The sequence below is a fragment of the Xyrauchen texanus genome, chromosome 17 (genome assembly GCF_025860055.1).
Source record: "Xyrauchen texanus isolate HMW12.3.18 chromosome 17, RBS_HiC_50CHRs, whole genome shotgun sequence".
Lineage (NCBI taxonomy): Eukaryota > Metazoa > Chordata > Actinopteri > Cypriniformes > Catostomidae > Xyrauchen > Xyrauchen texanus.
Window position 1 is genome coordinate 34190918 of NC_068292.1, and position 25441 is coordinate 34216358.

Genomic DNA, 25441 nt, shown 5'->3' on the forward strand with positions numbered 1-25441 from the left:
AATAGCTGGTTATATAACATACTAAACTGTTATGTATCAATACTTTTGAGTATATAATGAATTGAATGTGTATTTTCAATCTAAATTTCTCATGATTCGTCTGGCATTTTGGAGTCTTTGCATCGGAAGTGCGCCTATGATGACTTAAAATACTGCCTCAGGAGGATGCTCACTAGGTTTTGGAACAGACCCTTAGTGTGGTTAGAATGGCTGCAGTGTACTATCTTTCTTGCACTGCAGCTGAGCTGTATTTTACACATCATTCTCAAAATATGGGAGGGAAAGTAGGTAAAAGAGACAGAACGAGAAAGAGAGAGAAGTGTTTTTCTGGCTCTTTGTCATTCTGAAGCAGTGGGACACTAGTTGCCAGTGGATGGGCCATTTTGAGGTGGCAAGTGGAGCTGCAGGAATCATTAGTGGTGTAGCGGTGGGGCTCTGGAGCAAGGTAAAGAAAGAGAGAGACAGACAAGCAGAGGAGCCAAGGGGAGGAGCAGCCCTCCCTTCTGCACGGCACAAATGAAATCCTCACAATATGCTTCCCATGAGGCATGTAAAGAGCTAACTGCGACAATGCCTGATTCCACTTCCCTCTGACCAGGTAGAGCAGGACATGCAGCCATCACAAGGCAAAAAATTAGCATACCGCTAAAGCTCTGGTTCACAGTAAGCCACATGCAGATCATGCGGTATTCACATGGGCAACCATGAATGAAAATACCAGAAGCCGCAACTTGTGCACTATTGCACAAGGGAGCCTTTTAAAAACGAATATTGGACTATGCAAGTATATAACAGAATATAAACGTATACGACTAGCTTTAAGATGGCACAAACCCAATCTGTCCTAAAACACAGGGTGCTTAAAATGTAAATGGTAGAACCCATTTGCAACCCATTTTACTTCCATAAAGCAATGTATTTCAGTGTGAAGCAGGCAAAGCAATGCAGGGCGGGTTTGATTTTATCAATCAGGAATTTATTGAATTGTACTAAGTAGGCATAACATACCAGAATGTATGAAGATAAATCGGTTGTAGTACTCGAGACCTAGTAGATTTGAATTTGAGAACTTGTACAATATATATTGGTATTTGTAAGTTGAAATTTACACTCACAGCAATGACTTGAATATTTGTCAAATAAAAATCTTAAATTGAATGTTGTAATCTAAACTCACAGACAATAATCCAAAACCTGTTTTGAATTTGAAGTTGTAGACAAATAGTCACAAATGTGTAACATGACATTCACATAAATAGGACAGACACAAACATGTATTACAAATTTACTTTTGTACTTTAATTCACTTTTGCAGTACAACCACAAATCGGCAGTTACAACCTCTCAAATCTGACACAGCAACTTCAAATCGTTCTTTTGTAATAAACCTGTAGCAAAACTCACTTGTGCACTTGTAAACCCAGATGCAAGACGAGAGAGCAGGCTACCGGTGCTGGGAGGGGCCAACGAAGTTGTGACCAATCACAACAGCTGGACCAATCAAAATGGATCATAGTACTTACTTAATGGCTGAATATATTCACCCAATTCATCTGAACAAGATATAGAGAAATGTGCATTTTCTGGTGTTTTTAGGATTAGATAATTTTCCTAATTTAGATGTCAAGATGTGATTTAAATTAAATGTGCACATGACTGCTGTAATCTCAAATAATTATGATTAAAGCACATCATAATGGTCAAGCAATTACATATTTTAATACGTTCTAAATAATACATCTTATTCTTAAGGCGTCAAGCTGTAATTTCTTACTGCTTGATTTTAAGGATGGACGGGCTGATAAAACAGTTTAAACTGACTTTTAACTAGAACTAAGAAATGAACTATTGTCATGTAGATGACATTTAAAAATTACCTTAGTTTTATTCTGAATGAATAAATATATGAACAGTCTCATTTCAAGCAAGAATGCACGCTGTGTACAGTATTACTTTTATTTCACAAGTGGGTTTCACACAATAATTACAGTCCCATTACAATTCATCTAAGCAAGTACGGTATGTCTTATTTAGATTTAACATTTTCTTGCTAATTTGCAACAACGCAATATTACAGCATTGAAGTAGAAATACGTATAAGGGAAATTACTAACTGAAATAATAATAATGAAATAATAAAGGCATTTTTAAACTTCTATAGGTATTCAGCAAGCATGATTAATATAGTTACCCATTCATGTGAAAACGAGGAGAATTTTTGGGAAAGAATAACACTCAAGTTGTTGTGTTTTACACATCAAAACGATCAAAACCATTTCCGTCAAAGCACTTAAGCAACAACATGATACCAGTCTTTGTTAAGTTTAACCTTTTTAATAAAAAATAAATAATACAGAAGATCAATAAATGTCAGAAAATGACTGAAATATAGCAGAATGCTACACACAATTTAAGAATTTGTCAGCTGTCTCTGTTGTCATCAACAATTCATCTAATTTTATCTGGAAAAGCTAAAAAAAATGAGGAACAGTTCTCTGTTGATAATTGAGATATTTTCTTCACTCGTATACTTATTGTAACTAACCTCTGTTTAATATTTTAATGGAAATATGTAACTCGTTGCAAATGACAGCTGGCTGGATTGATGCAACACTTTTAATTTCCTCATCTAGGTTTACAAGTGCACAAGTGAGTTTTGCTGCAGGTTTATCGCAAACGTAGTTGCAAAAGTCAAGGCGGAAAGATTTGAAGTTAAAGTGGCAGATTTGAGAGGTTGTAACTGCCGATTTGTGGTTGTACTGCGAAAGTAAATTAATGTACAAAAGTAAATATGTAATACAAGTTTGTGTCTGTCGTTGCATTTATGTGAATGTCATTTTACACATTAGTAACTATTTGTCTACAACTTTGAATTTAAAACACAGGTTTTGGATTTTGGATTGCAATATTCAAATTCAGATTTATATTTGACAAGTATTCACATCATTGCTCTGAGTGTAAATTTTAACTTACAAATATAAATATTAATTGTACAAGTTCTCAAATTCAAATCTACTAACTCTCAAGTTTTGCAACTGATTTATCATCATATAATGGAACCAGGTTGCTGAAGGGGTGGGGTTGAAATATATAGGGCTCAATGATGTCAGCCAAAAAGGAAAGCCGTTTTAGAGGTGAATCAATCTATTACATAGTAATAAAAGATTACGAACACAAAGATGTTTTCCTATGGAATAATGCGCATTCTAATTGTGAATGATTCAGGATGAATCATTCACAATTAGAATGTGTATTACGAAAGTAAATAGGGTAATTTTTAATTCATATTGACTTTAAAAACACAATTTGAAACAAAGCAGTCATAATCCCTTTGGTCTCCTTTTTTCTTGGCTTTCCAAATCAAAACAGTTTCGCAACAGTGACTTATTTGAAAAAGGCCAATTTGAAACATCTTGGCTAAGTAAATGTGAGAAGATGTGGCCATTGTTTTTGGCCAGTAGGGTGTAAAGCTTCCTCTTCCTCTTTTTTTTTTTTTGGCTCTGTGTCTCATATCTGGGCCAGGCTGCACAAAGAGAGCATTATTGCGTCTTCTATAGCTTTAAGAACTTCCACTGCCCATGCTGTTTCCAGGGCAACTGGTGAATAAACTGCTTCAGAGGCAGTTTTCAGTCTAATAATAACTAATCACACTGAATGAAATTCCACACAAAGACACAGCCATTTCCTGCATTAAACCAAGCCAAATCCCAGCATTATGAAGAAACATCCTGCTTTAAAGATACACATACTGTCTAGCTATATACAACGACAGCCCTGTAAGGCCCAAGTAAACCAATGGTGTGTCATTATGATAGCTATACAATCGACACCTATGAAGAGACCCTATCAACATTAGACGACTCTCAGAATATGTATTTGTGTGTGTGTGTGTGTGTGTGTACACAGCATAAAATGCAAAAGAAAGAATGCTATATATATATATATATATATATATATATATATATATATATATATATATATATATATATATATATATATAGTATATGATTTTTCTCAACATTAGACATTGCATTGAAAAGGGGAAAAAATGGCATTAGTAACCCATCTGTAGGCTGATGAACATATTTTAAACCACATACTGTTTAGTCAAATACAATTTTCTGTACAAACATGCATAGATTGTAATGCATGCACATCCAATGCATGACATAGTGATACTGATACACAAACGTAGCTAAATATTATTTAATGTTACAAACACACCCACACGTCTCACATTAAAGACTGAAATATGTCTTAAATTGTTTGCATTAAATCTCCTGTATGGCTGTGGCATGTCTCGGAGAGAAGAGGAAGAGAGGGGGCAGTGAGAGAGGGATCTGTTGATGCATAATGACAATGACGCCTATAACAAAAAATCTTAATTCACACGATCCCACAGAAATGCGTCTTTTTACATTCTTCAGCATCAGAGAAAACGAAAGAAATGGCTCTACTTACCACATCGGGATTGAGGCGTGCTAAAATGGCGAAGGTGGAGAGTCTGTCACACAAGCATTTGGTTGTGCTGGAGTCGACGGGGACGGCTCTACAGCCGCGCGCAGACCAGGAGCCCAGCAACGACGAGCTGCAGAGCGGAGAGAGAAACAAGCGCTCAGTGAGATAAAATCCCTGCGTGATAAAACGATTTTTCCACCTTAATCCAGCGCGCACCGAGCCCGCCGTATATAAAAGCCGGAGCGCCAGAAAAGACAGTGGAAAGATAGATGAATGGCCGATGTGATGCAGCGCGCACCTCTGCTTTCTGCATGGCCAAGATATCAGATGCAAAAAACAGTCAGGAAATTATGAAAATAATGAAAAAGTAAAATAACAAACTCCGTTACAGTAAGTATCATGACATAGTTGTATAGTAGTAGCTGTAATAATACTACTAATAATATTAATAACAATATAAATAATATGCTTTCAAATAATTATCAAACATTTCTATATTTTATTATTAGTAGTATTTTTTGTCTTTATTTATTTAATATAAGGACAGGATAATAATAAATAATAATAATTCAAGCTGCATAATAATAATAAACAGATTCGATATTATTAAAATATATTATTACTATTGTTTCATATGATAATAATAATTATAGTAATAAATTATTATTCTTATTATTAAATCTTTATTATTTAAATTATTATTATTATTATTATTAATTATTATTATTATTATGACAGGTAAAGAGAGTTATTTTCTCTTCTTGTAAGCCTGGCTGCAGGCTAAACACAGTGTGAAAATTCTAAAACCAAACTTGTCAACTTCTAACTTAATGTGAAGATGTGTGCTTTGGAGTCTTTGCAGTTTTGTAAAACAACAAGTAGCATAATAATAATTATTATAATAATAAAGCAAAAATATATAAATACATTATTTGAATGCACATTATTATTATTATTATGCTGCTTGAGGCATTGCCAAAAGCAAAAATCTCAAATGTACACATTATCTTCCCTTTCAGATGGAAGTTCCCAAAGGACAGTTTGGATATAGACATTTCACACTGTGTTTAGCCTGCAGCCAGGCTTACAAAAGGAGTAAAGCACAGTCTCTTTTACCGGTCAAAACTTTGTAAGTTTGGTAAGTGTGGTGGAGAAGTGCAGTGGAGTAGCAGACTGATATAACACTGGGCTGCTGACACCTGGAGCACAGCATGTGAACAATTCCCTAACATAGTCATTGGAGTGTTTGCCATGCTAAGATCTAGTAGATTATTATGAATATAAAGTAGTTATTTACACCATGCAGACAGGAATGAACCTTTTCAATCAGGGCACGTCTGACTGGTATCTGACCTTTCATGCCCCAAATGAATGCTTTTCCCATTTAACAGTAATTTTCATAAATTACACATGACATACAATGATATTTTACTAAATATTACAATCTTCAATTGAAGAGTGGGTGTAAAGACTGCACAACCACAGTCTAAATATACACTAAAACAAAACATTATTAGCCATTTTATTCTCAAGCTATGTTTGTTTATAGCTTTCATAACTCTAAAGCAGACCCAAAGGCAAGATTAATTTGTAAACTTCCAAAACAAAAATATAGTCTGAGTTTTGCTACCAAGTATATTTGCAATAAAGCAGATGAAAACAACAGCATATGAATGTCACAAAAACAACTAAAGACAACTGTTAGGGAGTACATTTTGCTGCTGCCCAAAGCCACACTGTAATTAGTCCATTCCACCACCTACACACATTTGAATCTCATAATCTTGATGGGGACTCTTCTTGAAAGCATGATTCGTCTGCGTCTGATATGACTCAAATAATTGTAATAAAGACCTAACAATGACATAAATGAAAGTGATATGAAAGTCATATGGAAAGGCAAACATACCAGCTCCACGCTCAACTGATCCTTAAAGCAAGCCATAAATCATGCAATATGGATTCAATATACTCACAAAAAAACACACACTCTGCTGTTTTCAGTGCAAACCTAGGGCTAAACGGAACCAAACCAAACCCACTGTGCAGTAGAGCTCTGCAGTGCCTCAGACAGGGCTACCCGTAATGCACTGGGGCTAGAAAGAGTGCTAAGGGTCAAAGCATATAGCACTGAAAGCACAGCGTGTTGCAGCCCCAGGGGAGGGCTCAGTGTTAACATTAGCACATAAACTTGAAACCCAATATATTATCACCCACTGCACAGAAAATACGCATGATATGTTTAAGACTTTGTGTCAACTACACAAATATAAAGACAGAACAGCGTGGCTGTGTAATTGGATCACTGGGCTCGCAGTCCAGCCATAGCTTGTGTGCGTGTTTGCAGAGGTCAAGCAAATTCTTGATGAGTGAGAAAAGTGCCAGCGAGAAAACAATCCAAATCTGTATCACGCAAACAATTATGAAAGAAATATCCAGCCATGTCAATTTTGAATATATTAATGCATGCTCAATGCCTTTAGCACAGACACAAATGTGAAGTATAATGTATGAACTGGCAACATATCAGCTTGTGTCGCTGGCTTGTGATTGAGGTGTGAGTCAAAAGTAAGCCCACAATTCTTAAAGCTGTTAAGAAAAAGACACATCCACACATTCCAATTTCTCTCCCAAATATGAAGTCATTAATCATAGCAGCTGTCCAAGATGGATTTTAATTTTGAGCCGAACACACACCATCCCGTTTCCCCCTTCGCTCAATGCAGGCAGATTAAATTTCACTGTCCTCTTTACGTCTCTCACCCTCTCTCATTCGCTCCCTTTATCTGACTCCTTTCTAATTCCTTTTTCCACTCTGTCTCAAGTATCTTTGTCTCTCATTGAGTTTTTGGAATAAAGTTTTTTGGAAGAGTTTTTGGGGTAGACCTGACCTGAAGAGTGACGGACTCCATCCCTCCAGGGAAGGTGCCGCTCACCTCTCTAGTAATGTGGCTCATAGTTTTAATAATGATAGTATTTGACTAACTGGGGCCAAGGTCAGGAAGCAGACAAACTGGTTAATCCGAACGTCTGCTGGCTGCCGTGAGACATCACACAGGTCACATAAACTAAAACACATAGAGACTGTATCACTTAGATATCATATAGAGACTGTGTCTGTTCCCTGAACTACCAAACACAAAACCCTCACTAAATCATTTAGAAAAAATTAGACTAAGGTCAAACTTTAACAAAACAAACAAATTAAAGATAAACATCATATAAAGATAGGGCTACTAAACAGATCTATTTCAAAGCACTAATTGTAAATTCAATTATTACAGATCATAGTCGGGATGCACTCTGTTTGACTGAAACCTGGCTTAAACCGGATGTATATACTAGTTTAAATTAATCTACTCCTCCAGGTTATTGTTAGAAACATAAGCCTCGTTTGAAGAGTCGAGGAGGAGGTGTTGCTACAAATTTTTTGGTGTTACTCAAGAGGACATGATATAAATTAAAGTCTTTACTACTTAATACTACTTACTCTGTCATCTTTTACCCTTGCTATAGTGTATAGATCACCGGGGCCTTATTCTGATTTCCTTGGTGAATTTGCAAAGTTTTTATCGGATCTTGTAGTTAATGTAGATAGAGCTTTAATTGCTTGTGACTTCAACATTCAGTATAGATAATGAAAATGACACATTGGGATTAGCATTTATCGATATCCTCAACTCTCTTGGAGTCAGAAAAATGTAACAGGACCAACTCATCACCATAATCACACACTAGATTTAATTCTGTCATATGGAATTGATGTTGTAAACATAAAATTTTTTTTGTAAAAAAGTAAAGTATGGAGTGCCACAGGGCAGGGTTTTAGGGCCTCTGCTTTTCTCCTTGTATAAGCTTCCCCTGGGAGATATTATCAGGAATTGTGGAATAAGTTTCCACTGTTATGCCGATGATATCCAACTTTATATTTCTTCAAAACCTGATAAGATTTCACAATTCTCCAAATTAGCAGAAATTTCCTTCTACTCAATTCCGACAAAATAGCGGTAGTAATTATTCGACCAAAAACCTCTAAAAATAAGCTGCTAAAATATAATTTACTCTCAATGGATGTATTGTTACATCATCTTCAACAGCGAATAACTTTTATATTTGTGAAATATGATCATATTAGCCCCATTTTAGCATCGTTACATTGGCTACCTGTTCAATTTCATATTAATTTAAAAATTCTGTTAACTATGTACAAAGCTTTGAGTGGTCAAGCTCTGCAGTACTTAAGTGACCTTCTACCACAATATATTCCATCACCTTCATTACGATCGCAAAATTCTGTCTTGTTAATGGTTTCTAGAGCATCAAAATCCACAAAAGGCAGTAGATACACCTAATTTATCCTTCAACTCACAATTAAGCTGCTTTAGTTAGGTCTGCCGGAACCAGAAACAGTGACCATGATCTATAACTCTGCAATAAATTTAATGGCATCTATGCTAATATTATTTTAATGTAATGTAATGTAATCCTTTTATTGTAATTGTAACCTGTACAACGAAATTTAAAAGTGCCAAACAGTTGGTGCATCAATAAAATCAATATCAATAAAAAGAAAAAAACAATCCCCATCTTATTGGAGATACACACACACACCACCATTCATTCTGTCATAGTTATTGCACAATCTAACTATATAGTATTGTTTTATGAATGTTTTTTTATGGCATTAAGGGTGGTTATTGCTGTTGGATAAAAACTGTTTTTAAGTCTGTTTGTTCTTGATTTGATTGTCCTGTATCGTCTGCCTGATGGCAACAGTTCAAACAAGGAATGACCGGGATGGAAAGTGTCTTTAATAATGCTCTGAGCTTTTTTGGCACAGCGAGCACTGTGAAGGTCAACCATTGTAGGGAGGGGACAACCGACTATCTTCTGGGCCATGTTAATGACCCGTTGGAGAGCCTTTTTCTGGGCTACTGTGCAGCTACTAAACCACACACATAGGCAGTATGTTAAGATAGATTCTATGGAACACCTGTAAAAGGATAACAGCAGTCTCTGAGTGATGTCGTTTCTCCTGAGGACCCTCAGGAAGTGCAAACGTTGTTGGGCCTTTTTTAGCACCTTCACACTGTTTACGCTCCATGTCAGACCCTCCTCAATGTACACACCCAGAAAACAGAAGTCCGACACCTGCTCCACCCGATCCCCGCTGATGATGAGTGGTGTGATGTCAGTCTTTTCCCTCCTGTAATCAATCACCAGCTCCTTTGTCTTTACAGTATTAAGGAGAAGGTTATTCTCCCTACACCACACCGACAAATGTTTAACCTCCTCTCTGTAAGCTGATTCGTCTGCTCCAGTGATGAGCCCCACAACTGTAGTGTCGTCCGCAAACTTCACTATGATGTTATTGTGGTGGGTGGAGGTGCAGTTTTATTTCTTTCCTACTCCTATCCTGATGTCACCAGAACTGGCTGGATCCAGCTCCATTCCTGCTTCCTGTTGAACTCCACTGCAATGTGTCTTTGTTAGATGATGACTAACAGCAGCCAGTGCCAGCCAAACATCACTTCAGTCTATTACTATGGACTTCAGAGGATGAACTGATGCCAACTCTAACCATAGGACATGTGATACTTCTTATGCCATTGCCTGAACATTGGATTTAGGATTGACCTTACCAAAATTACCAGCCAGTTTGAACTGTGATGCACCTAACTGATTACTGCCTTCATCACCTCGGTCTAATGATGGACTACACTCTTGAAATGGAAAACATAGACTATCAATTAATTGCCAACAAAACCATTCATCAGCCAACTAACAAGGACAATTGCACCTATGTGAACATCTGCAGTTAATCCAGGTTGGACTTCAAAGACATTAGTCATTAATACAGTTCATACAAAATCTTTGTTTGAACTCTGTCCCTTAACACTTACTTAGTTTAATAATTTTAAACCATGACTTGCACTATACATAAGTAATATTGGTATTATATTCATGATGTTAGCCATCAGGGAACTTGCCCCACAGTGAGTCTGGTTTATCCCAAGGTTATTTTTCTCTATTAACCAACATCTTATCGGAGTTTTGTGTTCCTTGCCACTGTTGTCTTCGGCTTGCTCACTGAGGTTATAAATACAATTATTAATTACTTATTTTTAAACACAATTCACAATCATATTTTATCAAATTACACAATTATGACTCTAAGACATTATAGATATTACAGTTTTATCATCTGTTAATGCCTGATCTTCTGTTAAGCTGCTTTGAAACGATGTGTGTTGTGAAAGGCGCTATGCAAATAAAAATGACTTGACTTGATTTGACTTTCCCATTGCTCTACATCAACGTTTTATAGTATTATGTTATTAGTGCTACTTGCTAAGGCAATCATCAATTATTGCTCACACTAAGGTTTAAGGGTTTCAACAAACCCCTCACCCCATGTTTTAATCTTGGTTTTTGTTATGGACATGAACAATACCTCAGATCCTGTGGCTTATTGAAGAGAGTTGTGCTATTATGGATATGTGCTAGACTGGAGGATGAAAATGTTGCGCGAAATATCCCTTAGGCATTGAAGGGGACCAGAATAACATAGAGACTTGGGGGTGGTCTCTTTTTTGGGCATTTGTCATCTTTATTAGATAGCACAGTGGAGAGGGAGACAGGAAATTCTGGATCTGGAAAGGACCAGCCAGTATGTAACATCGTAACCACCCAGATCACCTTAGTAACCTCGTAGCAACATTCAAGCAACCAACCAAAAGACACTAGCAACTGAGACACAATGCAAAAAACAAACAAACAAAAAAACCTCTAAGGACACCTTGCTAACTACATAGCAACACCCAGCACCAAGGCAAGTTTAGCATGCACCACTCTTATTTTCTTTTGAAAATGTCAAAAACCTAGTTATTCCCCCCCTTTCAGGAAAAAGGCAGACAACTTTTTATGTCTCATATTATCTATATGCATCCATCTAAATGCAAATGTTCCACCCACACTGCATTAAGTGCTATGGGCACAGTATAGTTCTTCTCAGTTTTAAAACACACAGCGTACATAAGCAGATGGATGTGCACGGGGGTTCATATTAAAACATGACCAAGAGACCCAGGGTTTTTCCACAAGTACAGCATGATTCTTAGTTTTTCTGGTGCCTCTCTGTCTGACTTTCTGTCTGTCTTTCATGCTCTTATCTCCCTATCCATCATCATCTTTCTGTCACTATTTTATGTTTGTTCCTCACTGCTTTCTCTTGTATACATGTTTGTGTTTCTTTTCTATGTTTTAAATCCAAGAGCATTTTCAATATTTAACTATGGTCACTTTTGACCCTGTGGACTTAAACTCCCTTAAATAAATACATAAAACTCACTTAAAACACGCATTTTACACTCTTAAAAGTTGTTTGTTTAATATGTGTTCTAACAATGTCCAACAGTGGAAATACATAACAGGAGAATTCTGTCTTTTTAAAATTATTTTGTCAGAAACTTTATTATTAAATATCATGAACATTTCTGCCAATGTGTTATTTCCATCACATCTGAAATGATGTGCAGTGTTTAATAGCATTCTGTGATGGAAACAGATGGAAAGAATATTTTTGGAATAAAAATCCACAATCATCTGTTTTGTTAAGGCTTATTTCAATGAAAGCATTTAATATAGCCTAAATACATACAGTACATTTAAATAATATTTTCAAACTTGAAAGTGCTTAAACTTTTTCAACTGTGCAAAATCTCACAAAATGACATCTTGAGTGGAACTGACACACAATAGCAAAATTACAAGATATGTACCTTAATTTTTATTTGTTTCATGTCTCATTTTTCATCTGCTTTTTATTCACTGACACTGTTATCTCATTGGTAACCAACGATGATATAATAATATAAATAATTGTCACAAAATATGTATTAAAATGGGTTTAATCTTGTTGAAATGTAATGATTCATATTTTTTATATGTTAAGATTGCAAAACAATCTATACATAAGAGGCATCTGAAAGCGGCAAATATAAATGAGTACGGTATGGAATTTCTTTTTCAAGAGAGTTTTAATTAGATCTTCATGAAAACAATATCTGTTTGGAACATAAAGTGTCCTAAGCAGGAGAAACACCAACTGGTTTATGTGTATTTATTGTAGTACAGAAGGACTGTGGTGTGCAACAGTCTTCTAGTGTCTAAGTGGAATCAATGCTGGGTCAATTTAAGATCCATGCAGCAGTATCTGCAGCATTCAACATCCTCTGGCATGCTCTGTCACTGATGTTCCATCAGTGTTTTAATATTCTGCAGCATGTTGTCACAAACACTTTATCATCATATTATACATTCTCCTCCTAAAGCCTGAGAAAATACACCCTGCTGTGTCACTGCATGACTCAAGTTTCCTCCCAATAACTCTGCATAAAGCAAAAACCTTTTTAAAATCAATAAACAGGTTCTCACCTGTCATTCTCATCCCAGGAAATGCAGGTTTGGTTTGTGGTACCCTGTGGAGAGAGTCAGAGGGTGAGAGACAGGGAAGGATGTACCAACTTGTAATTGTGCCTTGCAGATATTTAAATGAACATACATTCAGATGGTGTTGTTTTTATGAATTAATATCAATTTTTCAGAGTGACAGAGTTTTGTAGTCATGATTTGAATATATTGGAATGCAGCTGTTAAAATTTTCCCATTCTGGTTGGTTTAAATGTCAGGCTTACTTACGTTGTAAAGGTGGGAGAACTCAACTTCTAGTGGAGTTGAAAGGGAGCTTGGGGTAGGTTTGATTGTCACAGAGATCACCTTGGAGTTTAGCACTGTGCTATTTCTTTGAAATCATAGAGAAGCATGAGAGAAAATGAGGAGACCAGCAAAAATCACAGGAGGAAAAAAGAGACTAGGTCATGCATGACCTTTACAATCAAACCAGATAATTCCCATGTAACACACAGTGTTTCAAAAGACCATTTTCTACAATCTGTGGTTTGATAAACATTCATGTCAGACACGCACATTCACCCATCTACAAATACACATCAGTATCCTTTCTCTCTCCACTCACTCAAGGGCGTAGCAACCACGGGGGACGTGGGGAACACGTCCCCTCCACTCTTTAAAATGGTGATTTTTGTCCCACGCACTTTTAAAAAGCTAAACCCATACTGAGTCCAAATGGTGGATTTGTATACAGTATTCTTTGCATTTTGTTACTTTGGGCTGATATAGCGACCATCCAGCCAATCACAGTGAGTTTTGTGAGAGAAACAACCCTTACGTAATAGGCCGTCAGTGAGACAGTCTAATCAACACGGCTCTGTTAATTTCTACAAAGTTGCTTTCAACAATGCTCATTTATCCGTGTTTTTTATTGCCATTGATGTTGATCTAAATGAATAATCTAGAGATGAGGAACACACAAACGAGAGTTATTTATTGGCATATCATTCTTGATTGGCAGCATTAAGTGAAATGCACTACAGAAAACAAAAACAAAGGACAATCCTTCTTCAAAGCACACGTTGTAAGTGGAGTTTATTAGTGATCAACCGATATGGGTTTTTTAATGGCCGTTGCCAATATCCAGAGGGCAGGGTGGCCGATAGGTCAATTCTAGGGATGTGCCCAAAGTCGAAACCTTATTCGGAAAGGCACAAATAATGACTTCAAAATTAATAACTTTATCTGGGTTAATCCAAATAATAAAAAAATATATTTCTGTGATTTCAGATCTCCACTCCATTTGTGGTCTCTGTCAATTGTGGACATCTGGAGATTATCAAGTGTAACATTAAGATACAATAACATCTACACTTTCCACTTCTTGATATGTCTATGTTAATGTATCACATGAGTCACACGTGATACCCATGTAATCATTTATAGCCTAAACCTGAGCGCAATGTCCTGACCTAAAGTGATGATTTCACATCGGAGCTCGTCTATTTGTCTCTTAAAGTTGACCACATTTATATTCACATCAGCATTTAAGATAATTATCTGGTTAAGAATTTATTCCAAAAAGGTTTAAATGCTCCATAGAGTATTTATCTATTAGGAATATTCCTCCTTATGTAAAACGAAGAATCTGAAACATTTTTTTTTCTTCTTTAAACTGTGCTACCTCTGTTAAGGTGCTATATAAATGTAACTTTATTATTATTATTATTATTATCATTATTATTTAACCAAATAATGGTGTCTTATCATAAAAAATCCTGATAGATTTATGGGACTTTCACCTGTATGTAGGCTATATAGATTTTATTTTCACTTCTTTTAATGTTTAAATTTGTATTTATTATTCACTGCAAAATGTGTGCTTGACATTTCACATTTTACTTGACACCTCCTGCCTTCAGAATAATGTTAACATGCACAGACAAATGAAATCTCCTGACAGTTTAAACAGCCTGGATCTCCTGCTTTGTGAAGGAACTTTTGATCCTGATACTGAAGTTTTGATACTGGCTGATAGAAAACACGCTTCAGAGGAAGATTTTACTGTTTATTTGGTGAACGTCTCAAAACACGTGAAACCACTTGGATACATTTAAATCCCACAATGTGCAAACACAGAGTAAAAACTTATATTGTGCATATGCACAATTGTTATGATTGTAATTGATTAAATAATTCATTCAGGACCAATTTGTGCTCAGTCTTTTATTGTCATGTTTAAAACAGAAGTGCTTCACAAGATGTCCTTTATTTTTGCTGCAAATTTTGCAAAATTATGCAATTGTTTTGCATTACTAGAATGTTTAATATACTACAAAAATGAAGCTGTGCCCCCGTTTTTAAAATGACTGCTACGCCCCTGCACTCTCTGAATTTCCCTTTGGAAGAAACAGTCAAGAAAAGTGTTTGAGTCATCTATTTCAAAATCAACATATTCCAAGAAATAAAAACAGAAAAAGAAGAGTGACGAGCATAAATAAACAAAAAGAAAAACTACCATCCATTCTCTAAAGGATGATGGGGTATACTTTGCCTCTTAATCTCACAGGTATATAAAAAATTGTATGGAAATTGTGGAATTTTGCACCATAGCAGCACTAAATGGAAAATATAAAATAATGATTATTTTGATTATTTCGATTATTACGTTTCCCAAACAATCCTACAGCCTCATCCTCCATTGTTTGTCCAAACAGATTTGTCAATTATTCAGCAAATTTTGCTATGTTGAATACTTTATGTTGAGTACTTTAGCATTGATTTAAATAAAGCATAGTTTTAATATGGGTGTTTCCATTTAAAGCAGAGGTGCCCAAACCTTTTCCTACCAAGAGCCAAAAATCTAACTTGACTGAGGGCCATGGGCCAAAAGAGAACATTGCATTATAACATACTCAGTGGAGCGGAGTGATCGTCTGTGCGCGTTTATGGCACGAGCATCTGCCAATGACCCTGCAACATCTGCACAATGGATGGCACGAAACAAATAATGTTCAGTGAAAATTCAAATGAAGATTGCAGGGGATTGTTTTTTGTTTTTGCCCAGAGCCTCCATTAATTTCTGATAATATAACTATCAATTACACAAAGCATTTTTTCTATTTCTGCCTTTCTTGCAAATGTGCTGCATTATGAATTGTGAGGAGTGCTAAGATATGAAATGCGCATGTGCTTGCAATGTTAACTGCTTTGTTGTATATAAACTGGAACGATATATTTTTTATAATGTCTCTCGCTTATGGAGATGCGGTATAATTGCACTTACTCACTGCGTGCGCTTACACTTTTGTGGAAATTGCGGGAATGATTAGAATTGTGAGCAATACCTGCAATCCAGAACTGAATTTCAGGCTCTACAAACTGTATTATATTCAAATATTAAAGTTTCTCTTGTTCCCTCCTTTATGATTTAATAATACAAAAAACTATTAAATAATTATTAAATAAATGCAATGAAAGCGCGTCCATAGCATTTTCCCCCTTTTTTCCCCACTCTTGTCATATACGTCAAGGTGGGCCAAATCTAAGTTGACCACGGGCCCTAGTTTGGGCATCTCTGATTTAAAGTCTCACCTCTGTGGAGAGAGAATACTGCCCAGGTTTCTGTAGAGTACAATACCAGTCACAAAAGCTGAGGCGTCATCTTCATCTGTAACACACACAAACATATAACAGAAAAACACAGGTCACATTCCTCACTGTCCTCTTAAAGAAATTAAACATAAAGCACAGGGTTAAAGAAAAGAAAGCTATAAAGGAGATCACTTCATTGGTGTGTCACTCGATTGGTGTGCATTTTATGTTTGTGAAAGAGCAGTGGCGTATAATGAAACCCTTTATTTAGAGACCTGTAATGTAACTGTAGGCAAGATTGCAGGTTACTCTCCCTCTCTCATTTTCTCTCTCCCTCCAGCTTCTCACCACAGAGTTGGCCTGCATGACTAACCGCTTTCAAACATGTTACACACACATTCATTAAATACACACATACACAAGCATGCACTTATTCAGCTCAAGTAGATTTGAAAATATCATAATAACAGTACAAGTTAAGTGCACATGAATGACCAAGTGTAGTCGAAACTCAGAATTATCAATACCCCGATACTCGAGATGCTGAGATGTTGTGACGTCATTTGTTCAAATGAAAGTAGAAAGCAACACAACTGTTGATGGTTGATTTGCAAAGTAATTTCAATTTCAGAGCAGTTTTCAATAATATTTCAGCTGACGTGTGTTATTTCTGTGACATTAGCTTCAACAAACGGAATTGCAAGAATACCTTTGAGTGCATTGAAAGCCTTCAACGGCTTTCCTTTATCGGGGTAAGGTCATAAATGGTTTAAGCTTAAACAATTAAACAAAGCTTAATTATATATTTTTTTGCCTATTATTGCAATTTTGCATTGCATGAAAACAGCAAGCTTTTTTATAAAAAAATAATCATAATGTGCGCAAGTGTTGTGCGCATGCCTGTTTACATTTTGACATCAAAAATTCAAAACTGTTTTCTTGAGTTGAGATTTTTGGTAGTTATCAGTGAAATGTTGTGCATGTAAACAGAAATTATATTAATATGTGAAAAATTACACACATCAGCTTTAATTTTATATGAACAATGAGCGTATGGTCAACTTTTGTCTCTGTGACACCTTTCATGGATTGCTTTAAGCAATTTAATTATTTATTCCATATCATTCATATAGTTAGCATAAGAGTGATTAAGATACATTCACTGAACTTGCATCCACCCGTACAGAAATAACCGAAATAAGTTTCATTACTTAAGTTTCAACCGAAATAATGTTCATTGCTTATATGTTATTATAAAGTTCTGTGCTTCTAATTTTTTTTTTGCATTAACAGCTTATTGTTCAGTTTGTTTTTGTACACATTACATAGATTTGATCAAATTTGTTTGTCACTACCTGAATCTTTCAATAGAGAATTCTGTTATCACTTCTATAAATAACCATAGGGTGTTGTGGATAGTTGTCAGGGAATTTAACCACTTAAAACAATGCACACACACGCACACACACACACACAACGTCCACCTGGTCATCAAGCTACATTGCTATGGCTCATGTAAAAACATGTGGACTAAAGCCTGGCAGACTGGCATACACTGTAGGGTGAGAGAGAGAGAGAGAGAGAGAGAGAGAGAGAGAGAGAGACAGAGATAGTGGGGATGTGCCAGACAGTGGGCAGAGGCCACAGCTCCAGGGCTACAGCAGCTTCCATGGACAAGAACACAGAGCGATAGGGGCATGTGTGTGAGTTGGTTTTTGTGGTTTACAAGGACATTTTTAGGTGACACTAGTAATTACAAGGGTATAATGCTATAAATATGGTAAATGAGAACACCCCTAGTGTCCCTATAATTCAAATGGCTTTAAAAAAATTCAAAACAATGTTTTTTGGGGTTTTTTATTTATGTAAAAATGCCAAAAGCTTTCTGTGAGGGTAGGTTTAGGGGATAGAATATATAGTTTGTACAGTATAAAAATCATTATGTCTATGGAGAGTCCTCATAATGATAGGAGTACCAACATCTTTCACACAAAACTGGAAAATCCTTTCTCTATCTAACTGTTCTAATCTGATTTGGCTGGTTTGGTACAACTTCCACAGGCAAGGAAACAGAGGCTGTTTATATCAATTTGCCAAGGGACTGGGTTGATAGGACAAACACTTTAATGAATGAAACATTTGCCAAATTTTGCAAATTTAGTGGCATTAAATCTTTGAAAGATATTAAAAGTTTTGCTTGAGGTGTGTAGTAGCAAGTAAACATGATATCCATGAGCAGAACTGTATATAATGCTTTGTTTACTCAGTTATGATTGTGAAACAGTTAGTACTTATTTTCTGTACTGTACTTAGAATCTACGCCTTATTTGCATAATTTTTTCCCTTGCTGTTCTATTATTATGATATTGCATATCTCAGATAACCACTTAAACTGTGCGTAGGGACAATACGAACTGTAACAAATCAGTTTACATGTCCATCAGATGGCTCTTGCTGTCTAAGTGGGACACTTGCTGTCTGTTCTTTGTCAGAATAAGCTGCAACACAGGCCAGATCTTTTTTTGCAAAAGGTCTGGCTATGCAAGACTAGGATGACATAGTTTAGTCTGATCTGTGGGAGTGTGTCAATGAGGCCATTTATCTAATCCAAAACCATTGTTAATATAAACTCTCATCTCAGTATGACCTAAGCTTGACAACCTGTCAATCCGCCACTGGTGGCATGGCAACAGATCTCCCATTGGGAGGGGGAATTAAACCTAATTGCTCTAGATTGGCTCCTGCCAACAATTGATTAACTAGCAACTACCCTATTAGCATAGTCAAGGTGGTAGGAGCTTCCTTAATGACCTGTAACGTCTATAACGTATATATATATATATTTTTTTTTTATTTTGTATTTTTTTATATTAGGGCTTTTGCCACTGTTTCTGAGAGAGACAGTAGAGGGGAGACAGGGAATTATTAGGGAACAGGTTATGCATGCTACGTAGGCGGGATTGGAATCTGTACTTCCCACATGAGCAACAAGGCTCAATGTTTCTAGAGCACATGTGCTAACCATTAGGCCACGGCTCTGATAATGCCAGAACAAACCAGGGAAGACAGAAAATTATTTAGCAATGGAATTGGCATGCGATGCAAGTGAAATTTGAATCTGGAATTTGAATAAGCACCAAGGCGCAATGTGTCTAGATCAAATGAGCTAACCGCTGAGCCACAGTTATGGCAAGCCATTTTTTGCCAGAATGTGTTTACTACTAAGTCAAAGTGTCTATGTGTATGTGTGTAGAGTTGTGTGTAATTGTACTTATTTCTTACCTGGTTTTCCAATGACCAGGATGTTTTTGGCCACTCTAACTTTGTCCTCAGAGTTGCGAGCCCAGTCCACCATCCCCCTCCATCCCTTCATGGGGAAAGTGATATCTGCATTTCCCGCAACAGGCCGCTTGTGAATACTTAACACTGTAGGGAAAATCCACAGGGAATTGTGAGAACATAAATATACTGACTTCCTTCTCAACTAGAGGATGTGTCAAGATGTAAGAAGACTCTACAATATAAACTCTCAGCTCAAACTCTTTTATTAGAAACACTTAAGAATACTGTTCCTTCATTAATGGGTAACTACACAGGAACAAATGAGTAGTACAACATTAACATTTTAATTACTACTATTAGCTAACAAGAAACTGCGATTAACTAATTAGTAAGTAATAGCACACAGATAATTGCAGTAGTTCACTATTAGCTAATCAATAATTAAAAAATGTTTATACCTCCTGGAGAACTTCTAAGTAACTATACTGTTTCATAATTAATGTGAAACTAATCAAGAACTAATTCAGGACAAATGACTAAAAGCCCAAGCCGAGTCTCATGCTGGAGTTTGTATGTACAGCAAGTCAAATATGTTTATCTTCATTTCACTCATGGATTATATTATGTGAACTTGTGAATTAATTGGCCCTGTTAATTATTATTATTTGTACATACTGTAAATTTAAAAAAAGATAACACAGCCTATGTCAGTACTTGGTTTAATCACTTGAGGGTTAAGGATGAATACTGGACCAAAAGGACTCCTCAGCCATCATTACCACATATGCCATATAAATTGAAGCCTACAGTGATTTATTTTCAGTTTTATTTGATTTTATTCATGGAGTGAGGGCAAAGTCTTCATGATGACACCAATTCCAGCACTGGAATGACTAAATGTAAATGATTAAATTACTCATCGACAAAAATAAAGTACATCTATACAGAAACAGGACAGTCTCCCTCTTGTGCTCTTAACCAGAAATGAACTTAAAGAAATAACTCCTCTAAATTACTACATTGCCTGGTAGAATATCATTACTAGCCAACTTAACTCACATTAATATATGGTTATTCTGGATATCTCTCTTAACCATTACAAATGAGTATGCTGTTTCTGTATGTTTTGGGGTCAGGTTTTTATTAATAACTACTTTGAAAATCATGGTAACTATGGTAATTTCTAGGGGGAGTAATGACTAAAGTGTTACTACATCCCTGTAAAGACGTTAATGGCAATTTGGACAATTATTCTAAAGTGAAGATCATAGTAACCCACTAGCATTGACTAAAGTGTTACCACATCTTTCTAAAGGTGTCATTGACAACATTCAAAAGGAGTTGTTGACCATTTGGACCAGTATTCTAAAGTGAAGATCATGTTAACCCTCTAGCTTTGACTAAAGTGTTACCACATCCTTCTAAATGTGTTATTACTAATGATCTTGAACAGTATTCTAAAATGAAGATCATGGTAACCCACTAGTAATGACTGAAGTGTTACCACATCCTTCTGGAGGAATTACTAATGATCTTGAACAATATTCTAAAGTGAAAACACATTATAAACCAATAAAAGTAAATGAGAAGTTACTTGTCAGTTAATATTTAATACTGAATGATTTGGTTCTACAAAGTATTAATTTAATCAGATACATAAATCAGTCTTTCTATGACATTAAATTTACTGAACATAATTAAAAAATGTACACTTTTGTCAAACTTATAGCAGGATATAATGCTTTTAAAGGTTCTCACAGTTGCAGCCTACTTCACAGACTGTGTGCTGTGAACGAGTAGTGGAGGCCTTTCACAAGTTTAATATGCAGTGATTAGTGTAAACATAAACTCCACAATCATCTTTCAAAGAATTAACTTTCAACGCAAATTAAAAAATCAAGATGAATGGAAAAATAAACTGTCTACAGAAAGTGCACTGATCACCAAAAGTCACCAGATAAGGATGCTTCTCTGAGGCCGACTCCAGCTGTCTGTGTCCTTCCACTAAAATTCTTCTAAAATATATATTTTCCATGTGTCCTTTGACTATTTTTGATCTGAACAGAACTAAATATATCTTAACTGCTTGTATGTGTTCATCGCAGTGCTTGTTCGGCCGGAGCGATGTGAGCTCGTATCAACACAGAAGAACGAGATGCTGCATTTGATCGCTATGGGACACCGGCCGAGTGTTGTGTGGTCTAAAGCCCTTATACAATCATGACAATTTATTGGCTGAGGGTGCTTAAGCAATGCCTCCTAGGGAGCTACGTCATGCGCTCCATAAAGGCGCTCACTTTCATGCCATCGAGTCAGATTTTCTATTCTTCACTGCACAAATTGTCTAAACCCATTTTTGTTTCTTTTGAGTGGCAAACACATAAGGACATGCTCTGAGACCTAGCTCGCCGGCCATTTTCTGACAAACAACGTGTGCGAGAGACCATGTGTGTTGTGAGCCGTCACCATTAAAAAAAAGAGAATTCGTAATTTGGAGTTAAGGAAGGAAAATGGTCCCCTTTGTCCCTATTGTCTTTTTCTGTGTCGTTCTGGGAGAATATACAGGAATAAGGCAATAGAGGAGTGTCCTCGACCTCTCTCTCCCCTCCCTGTTTGAAGCGCTGCTTACGGCAGAGGTGATCATGCATGGACCGGTAAGCCCAGCCGCAGAATGATGGAAGTGGAATAAGAGAATATTCCCCAACTGAGGAATGGCAAACCAACGCGTGGAATGCTTCGTCAGTGGCATTATTCTCTCGGGATTCTATGAGGAGATGCAAGGTATTTTAACTTGTTTTTTGTTTTTTCCGTTTCCTGGATCATGCAGGCGTTTTGGTGAGAAAAGAGATGTGCACTGCTATCTCTGCTCGATATTTCAATGGCAGCACGGATGACGCTCTTTACAGAGGACTGTTGGATCTACACACAATGATTTTGCAGTCCAACGAAGCATATCACTTTAAGGAATGCCTTTTTGAGTTTACCGGCTCTGTTTGAACTTTCCCTCGATTTCCCCTGAGTGCTGGGGAACGAGTTGGTCAAGGCGATGCTTTTGTTTGCGAGGGTGATAGACAACAGTTTTTGTGCGTCCTTCTATGAATCGAGGTTATTAAATGCTCCCCCCCACATGTATCGCATCTCACAGATGAATGGTTGGGGTTCGTATCGGCACCATTCAGAGGACAACAGCCTTCTGACCAGCCGAAGCCGCTAAAGTATGTATTGATGAATCGGAGTTCACTATAGAGTCAAGTTTGGTGCTCTTCACACCTTAAATGCTCTAAGTTGTGTCTGGGGGCATTTAGGGGCAGATCTCCTGTCAAGACAGGGTCTGTGACCCATGGACATTACATCCTCAGATTGTGGAACAAATCTGGAGGAAGTTCAGCAGAGCAGAAGTGGACCTGTTCGCCTCGAGCGAGACATCGCACTGTCCTCTCTGGTTTTCTCTCTCGCCCATGACACCGCTGGGCATCTATGAACATTTATGGAAGTCATGGGTGTTTCCCCTCAATAGGGCACTATTTTGAATTATGGTTTATCCCAGCTGTGGTTGATACCATTCTAAATACAAGAGCTCCATCAACAACGAGGATATATCCGTTTAAGTGGCATATTTTCACTTCTTGGTGTACAGCGCAAAGTGAAAATCCAGTTCACTGCCCGGTGGGTACAGTGTTAGAATTTTTTGCAGGAGCATTTCAGGTCCGGGTTTACCCTGGCAACGCTTAAAATCTATATTGCCGCTATATCAATGGACACTCTGATTGTTGCCATTCCTTGTCTCTTGTTTTATGGGCGGGGTAAGCAGGTTTAGACATTTTCTTCCTGTCCACGTCCCTTTATGGGACTTATCTGTTGTGTCAGAGGCGCTCTCGGGAGCCACGTTCGAGCCCTTGACAAAAGTTATTGAAAATTTTTTGAATCTTAAAATGGCCCTACTAGTTGCATTGTCATCATAAAAAGAGAGGCAGTGATTTGCATACCCATTCAATAAATCCTTTCTGAATGGATTTTGAACCAGGGTGTTCAAGGGTTGTGTTCAGACATCGTTTGGGCTATTTCCCAAAGGTTATTTCAATGTACATCATACGCAGCTCGAGTTCCACAAAAGGGAACCGCATTCTTTTCCTCTATTCAGCCCACCCACTTCCTTAGCTCCACCATCCAGTATCACGAATGCTGATTGTAATAGAGATGGGATATACATGCAGTCATTTTTTATTCTATTAAACTAGATATATTGACAATAATACATAACACTTCTAAAAATAAAAATTACTGTAATACACCTACTCTATGACAAATATATTCAAGCAAATTCTTTGGATCAATAATTTATTTTAAAAATATTTTTTCTTATTTGTCATTGACCCATACAGATACCAAACAATTTTTATGTTACATCCAAAAGTTGATACATTTCTGTCCTGAAGAAAACAGAGGCACACTCATGCTTCTCTGAATATGTGTTTTCATTTTGACAATAGAACTTGACGAATATAATTTGAGATAATAATTTATTAGTAGTTGTTTTAATTTAGCTATAGTTAGTTATTAATTCTCAATGAGGCAAAACATTTTTTATTAATTATTGATTAGCTAATAATAAATGATCATAGTCATCAGTTTGTAATTACTTACTGATTAGTTAATCATGTTTCCATATTAGTTAATAGTAGTGACTTAAGTGTTAATGTAATAATCATTTGTCCTACATTAATCCTGCATAGTTACCTATTAATGAAGGAATAGTATTCTAAAGTTTTACCCTTTTATGATTTCTGTATTTGGTTGCTTGTTTTAGAAATATTCTATATACAATGCAAACTGACCACACTTTCATCATTAAATGAATCCATAGCACTTATAAAAGATCTTGAGAGCAGTTCTGTTGGATTTTTTTAATCCTAAAATATTTGAGTTTTTGTACTTTAATTAACAAAGTGACATTCAGCTGATTACAAAGTCTAGTTAGGACATTACTGATGTAAAAAACAGCACCATCACTATTTGAAAAGTCAATTTTATCAAATCTAGACAGGCCCCATTCCCAGCAGCCATCATTCCAACACCTTATCCTTGAGTAATCATGCTTAATTGCTAATTTAGTACTAGAAAATCACTTGCCATTATGTCAAACACAGTTGAATGCTATTTTGTTTGTTAAATGAAGCTTAACATTGTCTTGGTGTTTGTTTTTGAGTTGCCACAGTATGCAATAGACTGGCATGTCTTAAGGTCAATATTAGTTCAAAAATGGCAAAAAGAAACAGCTTTCTCTAGAAACTCATCTAGTATATATACACAGGCTGCCAAACGTTTGAAATAATGTACAGATTTTGCTCTTATGAAAATAAATTGGTACTTTTATTCACCAAAGTGGCATTCAACCAATCACAATGTATACTCAGGACATTTATAACATGAAAAATTACTATTACAATTTGAAAATAAATAAATCATGTTTTCAGAACTTATAGCTATAGATTTGGCTGTCTTGCCGGGCACTTCTCTGCACCTTACAGTCTAGCTGATCCAAGAAAAGCTCAATGGGGTTAAGATCCATAACACTCCGGGGGGCCTGGGTAGCTCAGCGAGTATTGACGCTGACTACCACCCCTGGAGTCACGAGTTTGAATCCAGGGCATCCTGAGTGACTCCAGCCAGGTCTCCTAAGCAACCAAATTGGCTC

At 36.5% G+C, this 25441-nt stretch overlaps 1 protein-coding gene across 2 annotated transcripts in view; it reads right to left on the reverse strand.

Moving 5' to 3' along the window:
* The window catches only part of LOC127658351 (adhesion G protein-coupled receptor B1-like), a 115686-nt gene that overhangs the window by 31002 nt on the left and 59243 nt on the right, over positions 1–25441 (reverse strand). For both annotated transcript variants that reach the window (XM_052147594.1, XM_052147593.1), the window contains 5 exons: positions 19747–19890; positions 16465–16540; positions 13159–13261; positions 12895–12938; positions 4462–4588 (listed from right to left, as the gene is read on the reverse strand). In XM_052147594.1, coding sequence (XP_052003554.1) covers positions 4462–4588; positions 12895–12938; positions 13159–13261; positions 16465–16540; positions 19747–19890 — 494 coding nt within the window. The remainder of the gene's footprint in view (positions 1–4461; positions 4589–12894; positions 12939–13158; positions 13262–16464; positions 16541–19746; positions 19891–25441) is intronic.